The following is a 26,350-nucleotide window of genomic DNA, read 5'->3' as shown; positions in this document are numbered from 1 at the left end:
ATTTTGCTAGAGATGTCAATCCCTTTTTTATATCAAATACATCCTTAAGAGGTTATGTTCCATCTTCACCTCAGAACTGCTTCCCCACAAGATGGTTTTGAGTTTCTTAATGGCCCAATGGATACTGATGGCCTCCTGCTAAATTACTTAATGCCTAGTTTCAGGGTCTTTCAGACTACGTGAAACAATCAGTTATTTCATCATTCCTGTCTTCTTTTTTCAAAAACTGCTTCTAATCCCTTAGAGCTGGCACCCATGATAAGATAGGACCTCCGTTTGGAATTAAAACTTTGTCAAGCCGGGGAATTGGAAAGAGACCTTTACATCCAGAAATTCCAAACCACAGTCATCAGTACATATAAAGGGACACCTCTTTTTCAGAAGCCATCTCATGAAAAATGTGCGAGCAGCAAAATGTGGGACAAATTTATGGTAATACTCAGCCATCCCAAGAAACTTTATCAACTTATCTTTGTTTTCAGGAACAGCAAGGACTGAATAGTTCTTACCAACTCATCTTTTAGCCTTACCCCGTTGCCAGTTAAATGATGACCTAAGTACGTAATCTGTTTAGAAAATAATCTACATTTGGATTCCTTGTCCGTGAGACCTCACAATCTAAATTTGGTAAGTACCTCCCGCAGCCTACTTTCGTGTTCCTCTAGAGAGGCTCCTTATATCAACACATCTTCCAGATATATTTTAGCACCAAGCACATCATGCAAACCATTTTCCACAGCTCTCTGGAAGGCAGAGGCCTCAGAAATTAGCCCAAAAAGCATTCTAGTGAAACTAAAACCCCCAAATGGGGTGATGAGCAAAGAAAGATCCTTTGACTGTTTATCTAGCATGATCTGATGGTACATAGACTTGAGATCTAATGTGGAAAACACATGCGCCACTAAGCTGACACAACATTTCAGATATAATAGGCAAGCAATACCTACCAACCACTACCGACTTGTTCAAGGCTCTCATATCGATACACAATCTTACATCACCAGAGGATTTATGGGCCAAGACAACAGGGTTATTCCAGTAGGCAGCTTCCACCACATCAATGATCCCTTCCTCTTTCAACTTTCCTCACCCTGACAACATGGAATGTCTTGCAGTAATGAGGACCCACGCACCTTGTTCAACAGGGCAAGCACCATCTTTTAAAATTATACTATGAGTGCACCCAGTTAATTATCCTGACATGTCATTAAAAACTTTAGGAAAATCTTTACGTTTGCTATCAGCAGAATCTTTTAGATCTTGATCACTAACTGACCTGACAGGATACACCTCCTTTAAAATTATAGGACTCACGCTGTTGAGATGAAGCAGCAAGTTCATATCTTTCTGGTGTAACCAACTGATGAAAGTGTCTCCTTTGCAAGAGACATATATATTCCCCACAGTTACTCTCTCCTTGTACTCTAACTGTCCCAGAAAATACCTTGCTAACGTGATTAACCTCCATAAACAAATCACCTTTAACAATTTGAATTTGTCCATTAGCAATTGTTCAAAGAAGGCTTAAGGAATAGGAGATTTTTTCCCCAGAAACAAACAGCATATTAATTTCATACCCGATGGCCTTCACCACATCAGCTGGGCCATCCCTAACCTGACGTCAAACTTGTAAACCTATTTCGCCACATTGTAACTCGACCACTGTATCATCTACCTCAACAGCCATCTACTTATCGCCACCCTTTTTGGTGTATGATTTACAACATTTCCCATGGTGGCACGTTATACCATAGATCTTACAAGTAACGCTCCATGCTGGGCAGTTCTTGTTATTCGACATGTGACCAGACCACACCACACCGGAAACATGTCCCCACAAATTTGTTTTTCATGGCAACAGAAGGCACCTTCTCGTTACGTACAACACTTTGCACCTTCTCTGAAAGATAACTTGAATAGCCATTTTCCCTCGTTATAACATCAACAGATGCTAGGGAATGCACAATCTTTTTAGCCATGCTTAGCCCCTCATCAAGGGAGGGATTGTCCTTTTGGCAAATTTGGTCGGACTTTCTCAGTGCTGCACCCCAACATAAATTGTTCCCTTAAGTGTTCCTCTAAGGTATTCCCTAACTTACAAGTTGAGGCTAACTGGAGAAGATCTGTTACATAGTTCTCCATCGTTTCTTGTGGTCTTTGTATTCTTTTACCAAAATGGTAATGCTCCAGAATTGTGCTAAAGTTAGGGACGTGTTTGTCCAATGTTTTTATACAAACCTCAAACTCATTTAGACCCTCAACTTCTTCATCATTGAGTTTGGGAAGTTTATGTAATTCTTCTAGCCCCAAACAATGAAGAAGCAAAGACGTTTTTCCTTCCACACGAAGGGGGTTACCACACACCTTGGCGTAATTCTCAAACGCCTTTTCCCACTTAGCCCAGTTGATCAGTTGATGACGGAATCACCAGGCGAGACATGGATAAGGAAGGTGCTGTAACATTCTGCATTTTAAGTTTGAAGTGTCCCACAAAAGAAACCCTAAACACAAATGCAAGCAAGCAAAATATAAATTATAGGAAAAATATGGCCCCATATTTACTACTGCATCATACTAGGTACATCAAACCATGCACTGTAAAATCAATACCCACCAATGCCTGGCTTGCCACCCGAGTAGCCCACCAGAACACAGTCAAAGTAAACTCAAAGTAGATAAATGTACTTTGCAAAAGATGGTTTCAAAAGGAAATAAAGTAAGTCAAACATCCAGGCAGTGTGAATTAACGGTGGCATGTAACAAGAGTTCTACCGCAAAAAGTGATCCCATGATGAATGGATCTTCCTCACTGGAGAAATCCCAAATCAAAATTGTGCCTTACTAACGACACACGCATGTCACCCAACTCTCAAACAGAAGTCAGGAATGTATTGCTGGCAGCAACGCAGGAGATGGTGAAGGATTTTCTGCTCGAGACAGGTGGGAACGGGTCTCAGAAAGCCGTACAGGATGCACAAAAGAGATAAAACGACTCATGCACACCTCTTGTGTCAACTGATGAAGGGCAGGATGCAAGAGCAGTGCAGAGGTCCACGTGGGATGACAGCCTTCGAAGATGTTGGTCATTACCCTTTATACGGTAAACAAAAGTTCATATTTTTGGGCGCAGTGGGAAAAATAAAACGGTGGGAAAGATTTCACCCACAGGGGCCAAGTTGTAATATTACACCATTGCAAGTAGTTTAGGAAAAAGTCACAAAGTCCAATAGGAGGTAGAGTACTGAATGAGTGGCAGGTCCTCCCGAAAACAAAGGTACATATCTTCAAAACTCGGGTCGTCAAAGTGCAATGACCAAAAAACGGTACAGGCATAACCGGGTGAACACAGAGGTAGTCTGCTGAAAAGGAAGCAGGATACTCTTAATTGTTGGGGAATTGATGAACAGGTTAGACTTCAACCATCATCGCCAGTATGAAAAAGAGCTGTTACAAAATGTATCTGTTTTCTCTATATTTATTGTCCTGAAGATCAAGGCAAACACCCTATCCACATAACCACTCCAACCTCCTAGCTGTACATCCTTCAACTGTCCTTAACATTCCAACAGCCCTCCAAGAAAGTACCAACATTCCTTAGCGACCTCAACTACACCCCCACCCCCTTGACAAAAGCAGAGCATATTACTAGTTAAAGGCCCATTCCTCTTTTCCCAGTATTGGCCAAAATATGGAGCAACACTTAGCACAATGATTAGCTGCCACCTTAGAGGCCTCATTGTCATGGTTGATTGCAGGCAGGCTTTTGGACAGGGCGCAGTAATGAGGCAGTACTAGTTGCCATCTGTGAGAAAATGGATTATTAGTTGGGATGTATGGTAGTCCACCACAAATAATGATGCCATTATTCTTTCTATGCCCAGTAAAGGTTTCAGTAATTTAAACCTGAGCTCAACCCCTGGTAGCTATGGCACAGATCAGACAGGCTTAACTTAAGAAAATGTGCATAGCATTTAGAAGTAACAAAACAGTTAGAAAGTTGAAAACACAACAAAATAGAAATCCTATTCCAGTTTGTAAGAATAGAAAATCATTAGCAGAATAAAATGACACCAAAATGACAAAAGTTAAATAAGGGGTGCCAGGGATAGAATTTTTAAAATTTGAAATAAAATAACACCAAAAAGCATCAATCGCCATCTGGTTGCCGACCGCGATGGAGTAACAGTCCGATACAGAAACCAGGTACATCCTGGGTGGAATTTTACCTTCTGATTTAGTCACCAAAATGGAAGTCAAAAATCCTCAGTGGGGCAAGCCAGGAGACTATGGCCAGATAGCAGTCAGATGAGGTCCAGCTGAAGCCATTGACTCTTGGCTGTAAAGCTCAGAGCTGGAGAAATTCAAAGTGCACACCCAAGGAAGGTCCCTCTCCGACTGGATACTTTTGATGCCTTTGCCTGGTGGCGGTTTCTATATTTGGACCTAGTCACTTTTTTGGAGTGTGGATTCCTCCGGTGGGACAAGGCTGCAAGTTGTAGCCAAAGTTGGCTCCACAAAGCAGAATACCTTTGCTGCTACATTCAGCTGGAATAGATTTGCTCCTGCAGAAACGCTTTGAGTGGGAGCTACTAGACTCTTGTTCCCAGTAACCAAAGGTTCCTCAATTATGACTGGCACTAACTTGTGGGTTGGGGTGGTTCCTGGCCCCTCCCTAACCAATAGCAAACAAGTTCCCCAGGGTCACTCTACCAACTTTTATAGCGGTTCCTGTGTGCCCTACTGCTAACAATCCCCCCTCTGCCTAAATCGAAGATGGTCAGATCCTTCTCCCCTTGTTCAGAACCTGTGTTCTCATCCCAGAGGTGTGGCTCCTTCATACCAAATCTGGGAGCAGCTTCTCTCCCACTGGATTTGTACCTGCCTGACTGGGGGAACAAAGAAGAATGCTGCCCAGGTGTCAGCTAACATTTGCTTGTGGCCGGTTAGGCCTCTTTGAAGTTAATCAAGTTCCAGGGCACACACAGATGATCATTCTGCCAGAGGAGCAAAACATTCCCAAGATCTTTTTTTCTTCTCTGGGAACAGCTTTTATACTTCATCAAAGGGGCTATTCAGCCTTCAGGTGTCAGTTGAATCTCATGCAAATGGGCCTCCAGGGGCTGTAGACAGGGAAAAGGTAACTTTCTAAAAGTACTTTTTCCAAAATATTTATTGCAAGTCCGACTTCTCCAGTGAATTGGGCTTGTAATAAATATTTCAAACAGTCCATGGATTAACTTTTGTATTTGTTTCCTAGTTGCGGAAAACAATATTAAACGTAACACTCTATTCCAATGCGTTCTTATGTAACGACCAATATTGCTACTGTGAAAATAGCAATGGAGCCTTTCACTGTTAAAATGTCCAATATTAAACATTTATGTGTCCCCTTTTAAATAACTTATTCCCTGCCTTATCGGCAGTAACACCTACTTAGGGGTGAATTACTAGGCCTGTCAAAAAGGGGTTATTTTGACAGGTTGAATTTGCAGTTTTAACACAGTGCAGCCAGGCCACAATGGTAGTCCTACAGTCATGCTTGCACTGTCACTGTAGTGGCTGGCACAATGGGTGCTGTAGCCCAATATTGACATTTAATTTTACAGGCCCTGGGTGCACTTTGTGCCATATACTAGTGACTTGTAAGTATAAAATGCCAGCTAAAGGTATAATCAATTTCAACATGTTTCAGGGGTCAGAGCACATGCACTAGGGCTGGTTAGCAGAGTCTCGGTGCTCAAAGAAAAAAAAAATCATCCGTCAAAGAAAATGGGAGTGCTAATGCAACAAGAGGCATTTTCCTACACCACCCTTGATAACCTGATCACAAGTGGTCAAACCAGACAGCAAGTCTTGTGCTCCTAGACGTGTCGGCACCATGGACCACAATATTCTCTTGGACCATCTGGCAAATATTGGTGTGAGAGGCTGGCCTGGTATATGATGTACACTTCTGTAAGTGGACACCCTGCACCAGTCCAGACAACCCTTATGGGGATTTAGGAGGTCTTAGACAACCATAGAAAGCTCTCCAAGTGGTAGCTGTGAAGAGCAGCCTTCAGGCTTAGTCCAGGAGGAGTGTAAAGCAGCTTGTTTTACCAGCATGCAGTCTTATAGGTATAGATTAAATGAAAAAGCACCACACAAGGTATTTATAAAAATATGTATTTATTATATAATACTCACTAACGCATTTAGATATCACTACCCGGAGATATGAACAATGCACTGAATACTTTGCATATAAATCACGTAAATAGCATAGAATTCACAGTGAAACGCATGGGGGGGGACAAAACCATATATTAAGAATTTGGTATAAGAACCACGACTCGTATCAAGACAATATCTAGAGGACGTAGAAGTGCTGGGCCCCCAAGGAACCACCCAAGGTGAGTGACTAGGAACCCTACGGAGATCGTGTGCAGTGTGTGAACACGACCGCATTCTCCATACAAATCAACTTGTAATCCGTGGTTGCAATTTTAAAGAAAAAGGAAACTTCCTAGTGGACCCTGAAGAAACCCAGTGAAGGTGAGCCATCCCCCCCGTGGATACCCTAGTACCCACGTTACCTACACCAGGGAAGCCGGGTGCATAGGTGTGAAGTAGTGTCGGAAACCGCAATCAAACCCAATGGAGGACTTCAGGGAAGTGCCGCTTGATAGGTACCTACAAGCATAGGGGACAAAGTCTGTGTCACTCAGGAGTGACCCGGAGACCTGGAAGACGAATGCCCACCGATATCGGGTGTTGCAGGAGAGTAGACGGTGAACTTGACTCTGCAGCTGTGAGGACCAGGCGATGCCGAGGAAGACCAGGAGCCGTGCACGAGCTGTCCCATGTCAGATGTCGAGAGATGAGGGGTCGGTGTCCGTCAGAAGCACCAATAAGCCTTGGCAACTGTAAACAACAGGGTTGTCGAAGACGGTGCACTGTTGGGACCCGCAAGGTCCAGGGGACTTACCACAAGTAGGGAGTCAAGGCAGGCCTGAGCATTCAGGGGAGCCCAAAAGAAACAAAGGTGATCCTCTAATGGACCCACAGGCCGGAGGCACTGGAGTCGCGAGAGGACCTAAAGCAGATCACCAAAAGATTCAGGCCACAATGCAAACGATGCTGTGTGGACAAAGATTCTGGTCCCTGGAAATGCCAGAGGTTGGGACTACTTGGAGCCTGAAGATCTTGGTGAAACGAAGCCAACAGGCCTTTGCAACTGCAAGTCGATGGGGTGCCCAGCGGTTCAGTTTTTGCGGCTCCCTTAAGGGATACTGGCCTCAAACTTGGTGAGAGGGCAGGACAGTCCTCGAGAGCTGTGGATAACCACCACCTGTGTTGTTGAACCTTTCGGAGTCCGTAGGAGCTCAGGATCTGCAGACCGGTCAGCTTAGTTGCGGTGCCTGCAGATTCAGGGAAGTGACTCCTTCACATCAAGGGATATTCCTTCAGGTGTCTTTGATGCCCACAGGCCTTGCAAGGTTGCTGTATGGTGCACAGGCACAGACGATGCAGCAGACTGAAAGGGGGAAGAAGTCGAGCCCAAACGAAGTCCAGAGTGCCCAGACAGTAGAAGTTGAAGTGGTTTCTGAATTCAATCATGTCCCACGACTAATCTACGGACCCACCCACAGGTAAGCCTTTAGGTACCTTAGGGAAAGGGTTGGGACGATTCAAGGTTCCCTCCCAGGGGATAGAGTGGACAGCGGGGAGGATACTCCCATGTCCTTTGTCCAGTTTTGCGCCCGAGCTGGTTTGAACTGAACTATGCAAGGAGGCGCCAAATGTGCCCCTCATGCAGACTGAGTGGCGCTGGCATGCTCACCCACCCGGCCCCAATATACAAAATCATGTCTGGGAGGTGGTCACACCTCCTTGTGACAGAATACCTATTGTTCTGCCTTCCCCGACTTGAGCCTGGCTCAGCAGCAGGAGGGCAGAATCGTGATTCTCGTCGGCAGCAACCATGTTGTGCTGTCTGTGTCTAGAAGACTGGTACCGGGAGCACTGAGAGCCTAACAGAGGCCCATTCTGATGCCTGGAATCATACCTCCCACACTGTTTTCGGTGTGGGGGTATGATTCCAACAGATTTGATACCAAACATGATAGGATTCATTGCAGCCAATTTCGAGATGGTCATCACATAATTACACGGTGCACCTCTGTATGGTATATGGCTGTTTCACTGACAACCCGGGAGAATGGACTCCATAGGCTGTAGGGGTGTCCTGCTCATGCACGGGTACCCTCACACTTAGAACCAAGTACCTTGCATTTAGGATTGCAAAGGCCTGCTATAGAGGTGACTTATAGGTTTTAAGTGCACTGACCCTAGATATAGAAAACCTATGTCTTTCGTAAGTGGTGCTAGCACCAGCTTACACATGCTGCAATGGCAGGCCTGTAGTTAGTTGGAATGGTCTCCCATGGGTGGCATAATACATGCTTCAGCCCATGGGGGACCTCTGGGGTACCTATGCCCTGGGTACTTTAGTATGTTATACTAGGGACTGATAAGGGTACCTCAGTATCCAATCTGGGATGTACCTAAGTGCTGAACATAACAATTTAAGGGAGAAAGCAATGAGACTAGGGGCCTGATTAGGAGGATCCAAGTCAGACTAGTCAAAAACAGCTTAGCACCAGGCAAAAAGTGGGGGGTAACCCTGCAGAAGGATCCTACCTTCCTGCATTTGGTCTAACCAGCCCCACTCTAAAGTGATTTCGATCTTTTTTCATGGACCACTGCCAAGTGGTCTTGCTACTCGCTTCCATTCTAAAGAAATTATGGTAGATTTTGGACTTGTTGAGGGTTCAGCCCTATACTATTTAACATCTATGTTCAAACTTTAGGGGAGTAGATTAAGAAGTTTAGCTTTTAGGCTCTATAATGTGTAGATGACACCAAGCCACTGTTGAAAGTGTTGTTGCTGTTTCTCAGATAATCTACATAACAGTTGTAGTGCCGATGTGGGGTCAGGCACGGTGTTTTCCTCAAGAATGGATGAGGAAATGTGTCTCAGTGGCAATCAATAATAATTAGCTCTGACCAAAAAAAAGGCTGGAGACTAGTAATTTATAAACCATGGAGGTTTATTAGAATATTAAAGTGTGATACAGAAGGCAAAAATGTAGCCTAGTCAATCAAGATGCATAATATATGCATACTATTTGAGTCATAAACACAAAGCACTGTAGTCATTAATATCGATGCAGTATGTGCAAAAAGTTGAAAAATAGTCCAGAATATGCAGCACATCAATAGAAAATCTAGCAGCATCCCTGGTAGATACCTAAAAAGTCAAAGCTCACCCCAAATCTGGGCCTTATGTAGTACATTTTATAGTAGAAAGCTACAGTCAGCATAGGGTGAACAAATGCATCAGTACATTCACAAATCACAGCATTATGAAACGGATATGATCCCACTTACTGAATAATAAATGTCCACCTGACCTAATTTCATCAGTGGTGTTAGAACAAATCTGGTTACATAAACAATGAAAACACTCATAAATGAATAACCGACAGTGAGTGAACAGGAAGGATATTAACACATAGAGGTACCGGGAAGAACTCCCAGTCTCTGTGGGGTTAAAGAGGAAACCTTACTTGGAGTATATCCTCCCTTGAAAATCTATTACACAAAAAAAAAATACCATTCCTATAATACACACAGGCAAAATACCCCCCTGGCATGTCAATAGTGTCCGGTATCGGATCAGTCCTTGAACCACTGTCCAAATACACCGACTGGTTCTTACGTCCACTAGTTAAACACAACATAATTTGTACAAGATACCAAACATTTACTGAACCTCCTAACAGATAGCGAGTACAATCCAATTGATAACATCTTGGTCTGTCTTGATGTTGAGGCCCAATACACCAGTATACCCCAGAATGAGAGCATTGCAGTTATAGAAGAAGTGTTCAGGAAAGAAGACTGGCAATGGACAGCCACTGTTGAGTGGATCATCACCCTGATACGATTATCACTCTCGGAAAACGTTTTTAAATTTGAGGACCAACTATACCTACAAGTCCATGGTACTTCTATGGCCAGCACATTTGCTCCTAGCATTGCCTGCCTGTATATGAGCCACTTCGAAGATCAACACATATGGGCCACAAACCCATACAGTAGAAACATCTGTAAATGGGACCGTTACATTGACGACATCTTCATGGTCTGGAAGGGAGAAGAGGGGATTCTTTTAGAGTTCGGTAACTGAATCAATCAGCTGAATCCACACTTGCGGTTCACTTTGAACAAAGATAGGAATAAGATCTCCTTCTTAGACATCAATATTATTGCCTCCAATGGCACATTGAGCAGTTCCTTATACACAAAACCAACCGACAAGAACAGCCTGTTAAGGTTTGATAGCGCACTCCCAAGGTCTCAGAGAGAATTTACCGGTGGGACAATTTCTACGCATCCCCAGGAACTGCTCCGAACTCCGTGATTATAAGAAGGAAGCTCAAGTACTCACCAAGAAACTGAAGCAAAAAGACTACCCTACTAAAATCGAGAGCTCCAAGAAAAGAGGACGAAACACCCCGCGAGAGGCTCTTTTGGAAACCCAGGAAAAAAAAAACGCAACAAATGATTTGTGTTACCACCTTTAACTCCTCATCGAATAACATCAAAAAAATAATCAATAAGAAATAGACAATACTTACATCAAGTTAACGTATGAGAAACCCATGTTCTCAATCATGAGAAATAGGAGCCTAAAAGACTCCCTTGTCCATACAGACACAGACAAACCAAGAAGTGACAGCCAAGTGACTTTGTGGAACACCGTGCCAGTCACTGGCAACTTCCCGTGTGGGTCATGTGTAGTGTGTGAATTCACTGAACCTACCAAGAGTATTGACCTAGCCCCACACACCCCATGGGAACAAAGATCCCACACCAACTGCAGCATGGAATCAGTCATTTACCACATCAAGTGTCCATGTGACCTACTCTACGTAGGTATGACCAGCCGCAAGGTCAAGATCTGCATAAGCGAACACAGAAGTACAATCAGAAGTGCTGTCACAGCAACTAGACTTACAGCACACTATGTGGAGAAACATCACAAAGACACTGACATAAGATGGACGGCGATCGAGAAAGTGAAGGGTAGTGGTAACCTACAAAAAAGACCACTAGACAAAGAACAACTGTGGGTATACTGTCTGAAAACCCATGAGACGGGACTGAACGACGGCATCCCGTGGAGCCAACTCATCAAATGAATCAGACATTCCATCCACACATCAGCGCATAATGAAAACCTAGAACGAACCTCCACTGAATACATATAAATGTTCAACCATTTATTTATGTATCCTCAAAATTCAATTGGGGCGTATTCATAATTTCTAGCACTTATGGAGTCTGACAAAACCCCTACCTGCCGCATAATCTATGGTCTCAATGAGGTATTTACAAGCTTTACCACAAGGACTCTAGATATTTAGAGACACGCCATATTTATCCTTGACTGATAGGACAGCACCGTAAATTCAGTACACGCTGCATGACTATCTCCTAGTCCTCGTGTGTCCATATCTTTGAATCGACAACTACTGATTCAAAACCACAATTTAACCCTATGACAATTAACTGCAAACATTGAACCTCAGTCCCACCACATCCTTATTCCTCCGCCCCACCTTTACTCACCTCACGGGGATCATAACTACCGCATTTTGCCATTTTCCCATTTATATTAACACTTGAATATGGTCACATGGGCACTTCCTCTCCTGGCCCAATACGGAACTTTAACTTCATTTTTTAGCACGCTTCCCACACTGACGGTACAATATGACAAGTCTTCTTCATGATTGACACTGAAACTACATCGCTCAAGTCGAACACTGAGTGTTCAACTACATTTCCCGTCATGCCTTGGGACGCTCTCCACGCAAAGATTGCGGCGTGGCAGCGTCATTTCCGGTGCACCCGGGGGAGGCGTAAATCGTCCCCATATTCTATCGTGCCAACAATATGTTTAAATACCGGTTCTCTCGCCTCACTATTTGCACGAGCCGAGGACCGGAACCACAACAGGTTGAAATGCCGGGTGAGGACTTCCATTGAAGTAAGTGCGTGAATAGCCTCGTGACACGCTTTGTGTCAGCAAACCCAAACTTACGCTCTCTATTACTCCCGGGGAATCCCTCCCCAATGCTGTTCCTACCCACTCCTCTCACCACTACCTTCATCTTTTTAAATACTAACTGTAGGACCACTCACATTATCGTTCCGGTCCTATGTGAAACGCGCAGCCCTCCCACAATTGGTAAGTTGGTGTGATGGATTGAAGATATGATGAACGCAAATGAATGAGTGTGTCTATACATGCATGGTGCTCATTGAGTCAACTCTAAGAAACTGTGCAATTACAACTGCAATCTGAGACTGTTTTTCAATTTGTGCAATACTGTTAGAGATATTGCAGCTAACACGCAGATAGTGTTAGAATGCGAGTAAAATCGCCACCTCACTAGATCTGTCACATATAATTAGTAGGTCACAGAGCTATACTGGATGAGTGGCACAATGAGGGGATTTCTCCTCCATCGGCGGCATGCACAAAAAGGCTAGCATGTAACCACCATACACCTACTGAGTATGACACTGACTGAACGTTCTTTTAAATGTTTTTTATGGTGTATCTGTCCCCTTATATAATTTTTCAGATGGAGACTGGCTATACACAGACACACATACACTGAACACACAGTGAGGAGTAGCTACTCTGCCCTCGCCTTACAGAAAGTATAGGGAATTCCCTTCCTGTAAGAACCCCCACATAGGGGTTTACTTTCTGCCCTGAAAAAAGTCCGGGACCTGAAACATGTTGCTCTAGGGTCTTAGGACCATAAAACCCCACAAAGACCCGTTTTTTAGATGCTTTACTGACCGAGACAGACCCAAGAATAAAGGGAAACCGGGGGTCTGCCTGAGGTATTTTATCTTTAACCCCCCTATCTTCATCATCTATCAAAAGAGCTCCCAATACTATGGTCGAACCCACCCCGACTTTTAGGGGTCGGGGTGACCCGATGATGAAGCATGACACCACTAGGGTGTGTGAGGGTAACTAAAACAAGAAGCGTTCTCTCCTTGACATAAGATTGTGCTTAGCACAACCTTTCACTAGAGGCCCCCTCTACCTCCCCCTTTTTTCGTGTTCCCTGTTCTTTGACACGAACAACGTAGCAACATCCCTGACCATTCACTGGTCAACTAGTGAACAGGAAGGGCCTTGATAAGTAACTAAAGACTTCCTCTGGAGTGCTTCGAGAACAACATGTCATCACAAAGCATCAGTACAAAGTTAGCTTCATGCGTTGTCAATGAGACATATAAACAAACAATGAATATTAGGAACGCTCCATGAAACAAGATGGAAGCAAGGTTTAACTGAGGACTAGTTTGATCTAAGCCAGGAAGACATAGTTCATTACATCACAGATTCTTGTTTCAATCGTAAATGTTTTCATGTTAATAAGAAAATATAATTATTTTTCTAGGTTTAACTTTTTGTTGAAATTTGCCAATTAATACAGTACATACTTACACCTGTGTGATCTATGATTATAACTTAGTGTTCCACCAAAAATGAACTGACAAATTATTGGGTATCTTAAAATTTCAGGTGATAACTTGCAGTGCAAGTCCAATTAATAGATCCACCAATTTGCCTAGAAGTATATTATGAGACCACATACTATGTATACCACCCATAAGTAACTTTTGAATAAAGAAGGTGGCAAATCATTGGTAAGTGTAGTGATTTTCGACCAAACTTCAGGCTAAAAATACACAACTTTGGAACATGGCCAAAAATACATGTAGCATTCTTGTTATCACACCTCCAGCAAGTATTCGGGCTGGCAAGTATACATTTAAATATTTTAACAGGAGTAATAATATAATCAGTTCTAAAAATAAACTGAAGTTTGTGTTCGAGTAGGTGAATATAGATGTTGGTGAATATATTTTAGACCAAATTTTATCCCATGTTGCAATAGACCATACACAATTTAAGTCAGTTTCCCTGTAAAGTTTGGTGTTTGATTTGGACCCATCTATATTTGATGAACCTAGTACCCTAAATAAAAGAGAGGCTTTCATATGTGCGTTATTTCAAATGGATTAATGATTTCCCCTTGGGCCTCTACAGTGGAGCAGGCAAAAGCTTTCAATGCAGGAATACAAAGGACAATAAGTCGATTATATCTGCTAATATTTTTGTGAGGGATATACTATAAGACAAAAGTTCCAAAAAGGAATAGCAGCTATGAATAATTGGAAGACTACGAATATTCCCATATATACCTAGTCTTTCCGAAACAGAACCTACTATTCTTTTTTATCCATTCATTATACAAAATAGGACTATTATAGAGGTTTTCTTGCGTGGGCAGATTATAAACCATACATGGTTTTAGCAAAATGTAAAGGTGTGAGATTGAGTAAGTGGTTCTATGAGAATAGAGCAAATAAAGAGTTCCAAATTACTCCACAATGTATCTGTATCTGAGATTGAATCTAACAAAAGCTTATGTTTAGTGTAAAAAGCTTTATGGTAACTAATAAAATATGGAAAATTAACACCACCAATATAATTGGGTAATTTTAATCTAACCAAAGAAATGTGAACTCTTTTTCCATTCTAAAGAAATCTAAAAAGTAATTTATCCAATTTAGTAAATTAAAAAAAGAGGCTTCATAGGGTTTAATGGATGACATCGTGAGTAAAAAATTAATAATGGGAAGAATCATCATTTTAATATTGTTTAGACATCCCCTCCAAGATGCATACAAAGGGGACTTTATTTCAAAAATTTGTAATCATGTAAAAATGTCATCAGTATTTATTTTAACTGTATCTTTAAGTGAACTGCAATACCCTGTGCCATCACAGCTCCTGGCTGTCTAGAAAGGCCGGATGGACTAGGTCTACAAAAAAGTCCAATGGGACAATACTTGAATATATACCTACATTGCCAAATCTGCGACCAGTTCTAACCAGGCGATGCGCCAGGTACCTACAATTAATAACCCAGTCACCTTCCAATGATTTGGCAGACTGGCCAATCCACCCAACTCTTCTCTAACCAGTAGAATATCATCATACTCTGAAGAGCCAAAGACAGTGTTGTGTGTAAGCCAATGACAAACTTTATTTTTAAGTTCCAAATATGATTCCTCCCCACTTGAAGGATGAGACGGTACTCCAACCAATACCGCCACATATGGGTTTAGTAACTGGGGCCAGGTCCACCTGCCTTCCGCTAGGACCAGATATTTCCATGAACTACTAAAACGGGCAATAGGCCCCTGCTTCTTGGTTTGGCCAAGAATGGCACCTTGTTTAGTTGTCCTCTTCTTTTTGGCAACTGACTTGCAAAGGCTAGTATTCACTGACCCATCAGACACATCAAACGTGGCCATAGAGGGCTCCCTATCCAGTGTCTTCCAGGTAGTGTAGCAAAATTGGGGGCCTCCGGGAGAGGTGAGCTGGGGGGCTTGGAGGACCTGCCTCCGGGATACCAGACCTGCCAGATGAAACAAAGCTGGACCCGTCCCCAGTTCGAGGGACAAGCGTCTCATCGCCAGTTCTGTTTCCTTGGCGACAACACTTGCTGCTCGAGCCAAGAAAGAGTCCATTGTTGTGCCAGCTTTGGCACTAGTAGACGCACAATCCTTCCCTCCTGCCAATTTATTGTTGCCCATGACTAATGAGTTGTCATTTGGGACGTCTTGCACGCGTTCAGCTCCTGCACTTCAACCGTGCCTTGAATTCATGAAATGCAGTCAGGCTTTCTCCAGCAGCCCTGGAGTTCACTTCCCCTTTGAGCTGCCATAAGATAGTTATCCTTGCACTCTCAACAAGCACTTTGCATACCTAGCAAGATTGTCACTTTGTTCGCATAACAAAAATGCAAGTGCAAAATGAAAGAAAAAGTAAACACCAAAGTACAAGTTAAATAATGTTGACTTAGCAGTGCTTATTCTTCCTTTGACACTGGGTACCTTTGCTGATTCGGAGCAGTACTTATTCGCCCAGACTGTGCTTCTGCTTGCCCCCACATAACTTTTGTGTAGTGCGTTGTCATGTTGTTTCCGTACTGACCTTGTCTCTTTTTCCGTAATCACAGGAGAAATATAACTGCTAGAGTGTCTGGTTCCCTGCTCTAGAGTCAGCGTTAGAAAGCCACTCTCAAGGAACTTTTACTAAATAGAATTTGAACAGTTCATCCCTTCATTTTTCCATGGTATTTGAACCGATGGCCATTCTATATTGTCTGGTGTTGCAGCTCGCGCAAATGACTGCAGTGTCTCTCTCTGGTATACATGTTCCAGAAAGTTTTCAGTATTTGTGTAACCTTTCTCTGTTCGCTTGGTGGGGAAGGGAGGGTGAAGTTGGGTAAATAGTGTGATACTGTATGTGTGAGATGGTTTGTACGAAGAGGAACCATAGCGCCAGGTGATTGCCTTGTGTGGGATTGGGTGTTGCAGCCTTTTTTGTGCTGTTTATGGTCTGGAGAGAGCTACATTGAATGATCCATGCACACATTTGTCTGCTTAGGCTTTCGGGGTAAGTCAGCAGTTCTGGAGTAGTGTCCCAAGTAGGTGTCTGGTGGTCTAAGCATGTTGCTGTATTTCTACATTTGGCTCTTACAGGATGTCAAGGTCTAGCAGTCGAGGTGTACTTCTGGAGGTGAGCAGGTTTGCAACTCTAGTGCAGTGGGACACTGGTCAAAATAAGATTAGGTGCTTTGTGTACACACTAGAGAAACAGCAAATTTAATATTGGACAAATCACAACAACCTAGAAGGCCTTAGCAGTGCCACCTGGAAGCAAGATCTAAGGTCGCTAATCCTCAATACACTTATGCTGCTTACACAGTAAGGCAGTATCGCGGCCACTGGAAATGTGCGATGCGCGGCTGTGGCCTTTTTCACATAGTTAGGATTTGCTGCATTTGCCACATAATCCATCGTCTGCTGCATAATCTCCGTATTTTCAACCAAAAAAGTGTGTCTATTTTTTACATGCTTCCTTTGTGCAATTTGTATCTTCAATTAGATCATGTGTCCCCCAGGTTACTTTCAAGATGTTTTAATTTCACACCCTCGGAAGTGTTTTCAATTGTGAACTCATTTATGAAGCCACCAGCTCCATTAGCATCTGAAGCCAGATGAAATATGTTTGCAACATACTTTCTGGAGAAAGTCAATAAAATGTGCGCAACTATGCCTAGGGTGGTCACTGAAAATATTAATGACACTTCCACACCATACGAAGCAATTGCTAAAGAACACTTGACTGCATTTCCTAAGATTAAAAATAGAAGACGTAGAAAACCTACTTACATCAATCAAGTCAGGGTCTCCACTGGGCTCTGCATCCCCCAATATTCTCACAAAAGGAGGGAAAGTAATTTGCCCTGTTTTGGCTAACAATCAATCTCTAGAAAGTGATGAAGTACCTTGGGCATGGAAACATGCCATGCTGACACAACTTTAAAAAGAAATCCTCACTGGATCTCTCATTCCCGGAAAACTACAGACCAAGGTCACTGCTTCCAGCTATCAGCAAAATCACGAGAGAAACATGTTAATACAAATCCGTCCACATTCGTGGAAGATCAGGGACTTCTCCAATACACCCAAACTGGCTTTAGAGCAGGCAATAACACTGCAACGGCCTTGGCAGCTGTGACTGGCAAACTCAAAGCAACTCTAGACTCAAAGGGTTCAGCAGCAGTAATGTTTTTAGATTTGAGTGCCGCTTTTGATGCGGTGTCTCATGCGACACTCATCAGGAGACTAGGAGATGTTGGAATCGCTGCCACTACTCTCAAATGGTTAATGTCACTCTTAAAAAACAGGAAATTTCAGGTCTGGGAGGAATTCTTCTGCTCAAACACGCTGGCCTTAGAGCATGGGGAGCCCCAGGGCTCATCGTTAAGCCCTATCCTGTTTAATATCTATGTTCAGTCTCTGGCAGACATCATACTAGGGCATGGATTTTCATTAGTATTGTATGCCAATGATATCCAAATTTCAATTTCCCTAACTCCAGACACAGTAGCTCTCGCCTCCAAGCTCAGTGTCTGCCTCAGACGTCACTGACTGGATGTCCAGTTACAACTTGAAAATAAACGGCGACAAAACGGAGGTTCTGGTGGTTGGGAATAATCCCTCCCTATGGACCGAATTATAATGGCCCGGCTACTTAGGTGACCTACCCCTCCTATAACAGAAATAAAAAGCATGGCTTCTGGATCGACTCCCACCTCACCATGGAGGACCAAGTCAAGAAATTAACTGCTGCCTGCTTTGGCCTTCTTAGGACACAAAGGAAGGTTTTGAGTTTGCTTCTTCCGGCCACCAAAAGAACAGTAGTCCAGGGCCTAGTGCTGTCCCGGCTTGACTATTTTACCTGGGAAACCCTCTATATGTAACCAAGTGCTTACAAATCATTCAGAATGCTGATGCACGCATCATCCTGCTGGAGCCCAAAAGGACTCTCCACAATGGTTCAGACCTTTTACATACACCCACTTGCAAATGTCACCATGGGGAATCCTTAAAGTTCTCGAGAGGTCAATGGGCCTTTTCCACCATGAGGAGAATTAGAGCGCACTACAGAATAAAGTCATCAAAACATTTATAATTTGATATGAGTCAATGACAAGAGGTTGAGATAGTTTTAAAAGGCTTTATTTGTATCTATATGGTTAGGATCTCAAATATCTTTATTCAGTTTAGTAATTTAGATAAATCAAAGAGGAGATTAGAAATCCACAATCAAGACAAGTGTTCTGTAAAGAAACGCAATTAACTAGCTAAGCGACCTATTCTAAATAAGAACCCATAAAGAGTCCAGTTGGAAAGGAGTGGTATATAAAGGAGGAATTTCTCGTGAAGAGAAGTTCTGGGGAACTCAGCTGAGTTTCCCACAATTGCAGTAGCAACTGTTTGAGTAGTGATCTGTGCCGTAGCATCGTTCACAAATTAATAAAGTCAATCAGCTCTCTAATATTCAAACGGAATCAACTTTCCTTAAAAAAAGAGTCTCTGGCAGAGAAGAAATCCAGGAGCAGGACCTCCGGATGGGCAAATGTAAACTAGAGGTGTGGTGGCTAACTAGCTAGGAACACTCCTTATTGTAGCTATTTGATGCATGGATCAGTTTCCGAAGAAGTCTTCACTCGATGTCTAATCAGAACAACGTGTAAGGTGGTGTTGTCAGTCATACGACACATTTTCTTCCGATTCCCACAGTCTGCACTCATGTCATCCAGATTTATACTGTTTTCTAGTAAAATTGTTACACGAGACAAGTTCCCATGAGATCCCTCTTCCCTAAGCTAAAGACGCACTATGAGTTTTGACACAGAGACCAGGCTAGTCAGAAAATATGAAAACATATATCAAGTTAATTCAAAGCAACATTTAGAAGTCTATGCCACCATGTATGCTTCATAGTTTCAATAAGTCTATTATTCTTATTGATAATTATCTAACATTGGGTGAGAGAAACTAAATGAACAAAATATTAGAGTCAGCACATTTCTAGGATGATATCAATGTTAGGCCATTGCACAGAAGACTTCACTATGAGCAAAGGTCACACTGCACAGGCTAAAGTATAGTTGCTTGGTGAAAAAGGTTTGTAAACATGCAATCCTAAATTAAACATTTCTAATAACATCTTCTATTGGTATATTTGTCATGATGCAATATTTAGTTTTTTTTAAAAATTGTTCTACATTTTTGTAAGTTATTTCTAGAGCGATGTTACAGTTGCATTTAAACGTGTTCTGAAATTACTATTCTAACATAGTAAAATAAGTTGATTTTTTAAAATATGCTGTCATTTCTCCCACTCCTAAAGACCCCCAAGTTTCAGTCGGTTTCTGCTTCACTGGCAGGGCTGCACTGCCTGCCAGTTCTCAAAAAAATCAAATTTAAAACTGTTTGGCCAACTGTTCGGTGTACAATAAGAGTCCCCCTCTAATACAGTGACTGCTATACCCCTATAAACCTAAAAGACTACTATGCTCCTCTGATTAGAGTTTTTATACTTTACCAAAGATCAAGAAAGCAAGAGGTTGAGGCTTTTCATTTGCTTATCTTGCACCAAAGCTCTGGAACTTTCTATCCCCAGCACTGAGATCGATAGAGAAGAATCCAAATTCAGGAAATCACTTAAAACATGCCTTTCTGCTTTTGTCTTAGCCACTATATGACGAACTTGATCCTCAGCACTGGGATTACTGTCAGGTTGTCATGCGCTTTACAAATCCATAGCATATGTGCAAGATGGTCGAATACTTTTTGGATTAATACAAAACTGGCAGCATTTTCTTTTATAGGGGTTTTGCGTATATTGACCAATTAGTGTATGCAGATTGTAGATGTGATGTGTATTTCTTTGTTTTGGAAGAAACCCCATTTGACGTCTATGTAAAGACTTTCTGCATGAGCATTGTCTGTATGCTTTCATTTTAAGAATGTTTCACGAAAGCTTCTGTTTTGCTCTACCTGCCATATCTCACCTAATGAATTTTATTTTACGCCGGTTACCACCCGTCTTTAATGGTGCAGCATTGCTTTAAGGTAAATTCACCCATGTCTCCCCCAGTCCCTATTGTACTGCATGGCTTAACACTTATAAGGTACCAACGGCGAGACCTATTGGCTATGCCAATGCTTGTTTATATTGCAAATGTGGCCTGTGGCGGAGGAGAGTAATCCTGAGATGAATTGTGAACAACCATAATATCAAACTCACCAGTTTGATCCATGTCCAGTTGATAATGCCGAAGCAAAACAAACCTGGCTTTATTAAAAAAGAAGGGCACAGATTTATTGATGGTCTTGTCTATTTTAGGTTTTCCATTCATACAAAATGAATATGAGCAACTAGTGATAAGCCAACAGAAACCTGTTGAGACCTACGGATGGGAATAATACTGGACTGCTTTGGAGGAAATATTTTTTCAACCCAGTGGGTTTAGGGAAGTGAGCTGCATGGACAGAGAAGTCCGTGGCCACACCTTCCTTTACCTGAAAGACCTGGCTTAGAAAAATAGTGAGGTGTGTAGTATGTTTAGTATGTTGAGGTTTATCCACTGAGACTGCAGAGGACTACAAATAGTTAGGGCTGCCTCCTTTAAAGTCAGATCCTCGCTTCAGAGTGTCAGGAATGAATTCATACAGTACAAAATGGCAGCCATAATCTTCCGTAGTAAGGGGAAGATGTCAAAGATACACTGACAGACTGCAGTAAACAAATGCCAACCAGTAATTAAAATAAATACAAAGTCTTCCGAGAATTGTAAATACCTAGGGCAGCAGTGCTATTCATGAAGAACGTCAATCGTCGAATACGCGTGTATCCAAAACAGAATGGCATCCTTGATAGTCAATGAACAAAAAAAATCCACCGAGCTTCACAAATTGCATAGAAAATAAGACACATTCAGTTAATATTCCTACCTACTTGGAACATGACACGGTTAATAAACACATTTAATAATGAAGGACTGTCAGTTGCACAATACTGTTTTCTGCTGGTTACATTTACTTTCAACATTAACTCTTCACGTTTCTGTTCAATGGCCTAAATAGAACACAGTTTACGTTATTGAATTTCAAGATCCGGAGACTTTGTTAACATGACAAAGGATTACATGCGGATGCGCTCTACATGTGTGATTATAAATCACCGCTACAAATAAAATGACACTTCCGCTACATCAGTATGTTGCTGATGTCTAAATTTTTCTGCTGCAGTTTGGCATTTGTGTCTGTGATTAGGCAGAAGTAGTCAATGGTAATGATTTCCTCTTTTACGTGTGACTCTCACACTAATCTTATATATGATACTTCTTTCTTTTATCTTTGCTACTTGTCTCCTGTCTTCTCTTTGCAATATGGCTGCACACAGGGAGTCTACTTATGCTTTAATGGAGAGAATATCTTTTGGGTATCACTTTTCCCTCGACCTCAGCCCTCCTTGATCATTTGATCTGCTTCTCTAAACCTTTAGCAAGTTAGTTGGCCGACCACATCTACTGCCTTGTGTGGAGTAAGCAGGCTGATGGGAGACTGAAGGGAGAAGAGGGGTGTGGCTCTACCTCCTCCCCATGCCCCACTTGCTAGTGTTAGCTAGAGGGAACCGAGACTTCCAGGCCGACACACTGACCAGAGATGCTGATGCTCCTGCATGCAGACGCTCCAGCTGACAGTGGTCTAAACATCCCTTGCAGGGTGTCCAACTAGAGTCCCACACTCTCTTGCTTCAGGTAATGGGGTTAGACTAAACCTAGAGGGATTCCTGGCTTCACACCTACTCACATGCTAGGTACACTTGGGTACATCTAGAAAGGCATCATAGGAGAGCACGCTTTCTTTTATCATGCATTTTATATCCATGTATGTATTCATGACTATTGCAAAATGGTAGAACTGTACTATCCTCTTATATTCACTGTACTGCCGATCATATATCTCTGCTACTGTCTAACGGTTGTTGCAGCACATATATTTTACACTAGAAGAACAACTGTGCAATAAATTCTTATAGTAACATGCCCGACTGTTTCATCTGTGTATCTCTCCGAGACAAAGTAAGTGAGCACAAGTGACTGAGCGAAAGGTAGTACATTGTTTCCACGATCCTGGGGGATCAAGGTTGCCAGAAACTATTCTCTCCCTGATAAGAGGAGATTATAGTGGCACTGTGAGCTAGCTAATGCAAACAGGCTAAAATACGTTGTGAGGGTGCTCAGACTTAGTCTGCCACCAATCCTACAGTTTGTTATCCAAACGCGCAGGTCCTGCATGGATACTATAGGAACTACACGACAGTATGCTGCCAGCAAACATAACCAGTGGAGTCTGTGTCTAAATATAATTTCCATGATATTAAATTGATGTATGAAGGAAGGATAATGATGGAGCATAGTAGGAGAAGGGAATAGGTCGGCCGTGAATCTTCTCTGTTTAAATGCAAAAATGTACTTGCGTGTCTGAGTCTGGTACATAGTTTGGATATGTATTGGGAGCATTATACTTTTAACTTTATCACGTCAGAGTTCCTCGGAGTGTACATTACTTAGGCTGATAGTATTTTATGGTTAGCAAATGTGGCAATCAAATTGGAATAGTTTTTGAATTCTTTGATAGGTTGAATTCGTATTGCTGTACAATTGAGATTAATACAATGTGTACTTGGTGTCTTGGACCATGCATTATTAAGGAGTTTGCAGCTTTTGCTCATTTTTGAAATGTCCTTTAGTCTGTCTGCTAGGTCTTGGGTGTGGTGTTTTTATTTTATTTTTGACAAATGTGATAAGCATATCTTTCTGATATTATATTTCCAGGTGGGTATTCGAATTTGCAAATTGCTTTAGCTCCCACTCTCCCAGTGTCAGGCCTGGTGATCTTTTTCTAGTTTTCTCTATAAATGTTGCTTTTGTTTTCATGATTTTCCACTTTCATTTATGCTGTGGGGACTGCTGCACATTGACTACCATGAATGAATTTTCTTAAAATATATTTAGTCTTGATTGTCCACAGCGATGGAGGAGGGCTGCACAAATGAGGCTGCCAATATTCTTTCCTACAGTGTTGCATTTGGTTTCTAACTCTAATGGTCGGTCCTCTAAGGCTGTTCTCTTTTGTAACAAACTTCCCATTTTTGTTATTCTACAATTAATTGGTACTTATTCTGTATTAACTGGCAGGCAACATCCTGATTGAAAATTATTTTTCCTCAATGACAATCGGTTCATAGGCATGACATCACCAATGTTGCAGATCATTTAGTTAATTCTGTGATTAATGGACTACAGGCAATCTATTTGTTAAGGCTGGGATATTGTCATTCCAACTCACAAAACCTAGACCAAAAAACATGACATGAGTAAAAAGACCTTTTTCCAAACTGAAGTGCTTCAGTGGCAAGGGCAGAGTTGACATGCTTTTTTCTTATTTTTCTTCTAGAGCGTGATGCTTTTGACACCCTTTTTGATCATGCACCGGATAAGCTCAGCGTTGTTAAAAAGGTAGTGTATACATGTTTGGAGTTTACCTTAAAATGAGTAAGTCTAATTCAACATTATCCATCATAGGAACCCTAGTTCACAATGGATTAACAGTCCACAAACCAGCTACATCTCCTATCACTCTTTGACTATATGCTTGTCTTTGACCCTGTACAGTGCTCCTCTAACCTTTTGCTAAGTTCGCCCTAAAGAAATATTAGATACATACTTAGACACAGAAAGACTTCGTACATGGTTATTAACACAAAATGTATGCCTATGCACGCTATACTATATCTTTTTGATTTGAAAAATGACAAAATATTATATTTTAATAGATGTCTATTTAAAGACCACATTCTCACTTTTTATCCTATTAGAATTAAAATATGCTTCACTAAGTAACTTGGTTGGAAAGCTGGTTTAATTTTTCATTTTAATAGGAGAATATTGCACATTGTGCCCCTCATTTAGAAGCCTGTCTTCAGACATTAGGGTGCTCTCTCCCCCCCCAACTTTTTGCCTTCCTCCCCCGCTTTTTCTGACCTCGTTTTTGCTGGTATTGGGACTATGCACATTTTACCACTGCTAACCAGTGCTAACGTTCTTGTGGTCTCTCCTGTAAGCATGGCAATATTGGCTCATCGTCAATTGGCATATTTCATTTACATGCAAGTCCCCGAAAAGGTGGCACTGCTTGTCCCCGGTGCCTGTAAATTAAATGCTTCTAGTGGGTCTTCAGCACTGATCGTGCCACCCACTTAAGTGGCCCTTTTACATATCACAGGCCTGCCACTGCAGAGTCTTTGTGTGCAATTTTAAACTCCCAAGTCGACATTGCAAAATGAAGCTATGCCAGGACCAATTTACTTTTTAAAACATACAAGTCACCCACAGAAAAGGCCCTGGACAGCCCTGAGGGCAGGGTGGAATGTATTTAAAATGTTGCACATGTACTTTTAAGATTTACACATCCCCAACTATTTGGTTGTTCGCATCCAATGACTTTTTGAGCAGCACAAGGCCGCCATTGGAAGTGCCACTTTGTAAGGGACGTAAATTTGTTCAGCCAATCTCTCCCAGCACCAAGAAGTTTAAAACAGCTAAGACTTGAAAAAGTCATTGTGTGATGAAACACGTGTCAGCTGAGATCAATGTATTAAAAACTGGAGAAAATTGATTTATAGAACAAGAATATACTGAGATACTCAAACTTTTTTTCTACAATAAAGAAAACACTTTTGTCCAATACAAGTCCTTACTGTTTGGACCTTATTTGTCTCTTGAACATTGTGTATGGAGTGCTGTGGTATTCCTTTCAGTTATATTGGCATATTGGGTCTTTGGTCCAATGTGAACTCACACCTTTTTTAGTAGAGTGTGGGATTACCTTCAAAGCACCATTTTGAGAATAATAAATCATATATATTCAAAGTTTACTATATGTCCACTATAGTGTGTACTTTCAATACGAGGTGCGATTTCTATCCACTACTACCATCCGTTTTTGTTGTGTATGACTCCAAAGGCTAGTTGGCTGGCCTCTTGATCTGAAGCCTCAGGGACACAACAGGCTTCCAACAGCTTTGAATCTGCACCTGGACTCTGCCATCTGTGAGTTTGTAAGGCCTTTTGATGCCACCCCAGTCCTGGACCCTTGGAAGTGAGCTTAAGGTGCTTTGCCAGTTTATGGGTCCAGAACCAGTGCATCTCCTCTGCTGCAAGGTGCAAATCCAAGTCGAACCGATGCATTGCCGCTGCTGCGTGAATTGAACCCGTTGCAAAGACTCGCATACCCCTTGTCATCGCCTTTGTAACCCCTGCTGCGCATCCTCGAAGCAGGCCCTTGCATCTCTTGTCAATGGCAGCCTCGACGTGGACGACTGACTCTGCATTGCAGCTCTTCGGAACGGATTCATCTCCCCGATGGCGCGTTACGGGCCTGATGCTGGACTTTGCATTGCAAGCCCCATCAATGGGATCCTCAAATTTGACGCCACAGAGCCTTGCACCAGAGCATCTTGGAATCGACTTATTGCCTCAGCTGCATGACGCATCTTTGCCGTGGATCCACACAACGGTCCGCAAACCAGGATTGAAGTAGTTTTGTTCAGCAGGCCTAACTTGGTCCCTGTAGCCGGCCCATGCTCCATCACAATAGCCTGAACTTTGTTCTGGTTCGACACGACCACACAGTGTTGGCGCTTTATGCCTCTTACCGCTTTTTTGCAATAAATACTTTACATTTCAATAGCTTCGGTTCTACTAAT

At 42.3% G+C, this 26,350-nt stretch overlaps 1 protein-coding gene across 7 annotated transcripts in view; it reads left to right on the top strand.

Moving 5' to 3' along the window:
• The window catches only part of PARVB (parvin beta), a 515,092-nt gene that overhangs the window by 423,148 nt on the left and 65,594 nt on the right, over positions 1 to 26,350 (top strand). For all 7 annotated transcript variants that reach the window (XM_085652456.1, XM_085652460.1, XM_085652461.1 and 4 more), the window contains exon 9: positions 24,040 to 24,101. In XM_085652456.1, coding sequence (XP_085508582.1) covers positions 24,040 to 24,101 — 62 coding nt within the window. The remainder of the gene's footprint in view (positions 1 to 24,039; positions 24,102 to 26,350) is intronic.

This window comes from Triturus cristatus, chromosome 4_1 (genome assembly GCF_964204655.1).
Source record: "Triturus cristatus chromosome 4_1, aTriCri1.1, whole genome shotgun sequence".
NCBI lineage: Eukaryota > Metazoa > Chordata > Amphibia > Caudata > Salamandridae > Triturus > Triturus cristatus.
Note: the sequence above shows the minus strand (reverse complement) of the source record. Positions and strands in the feature narration are given on the sequence as shown.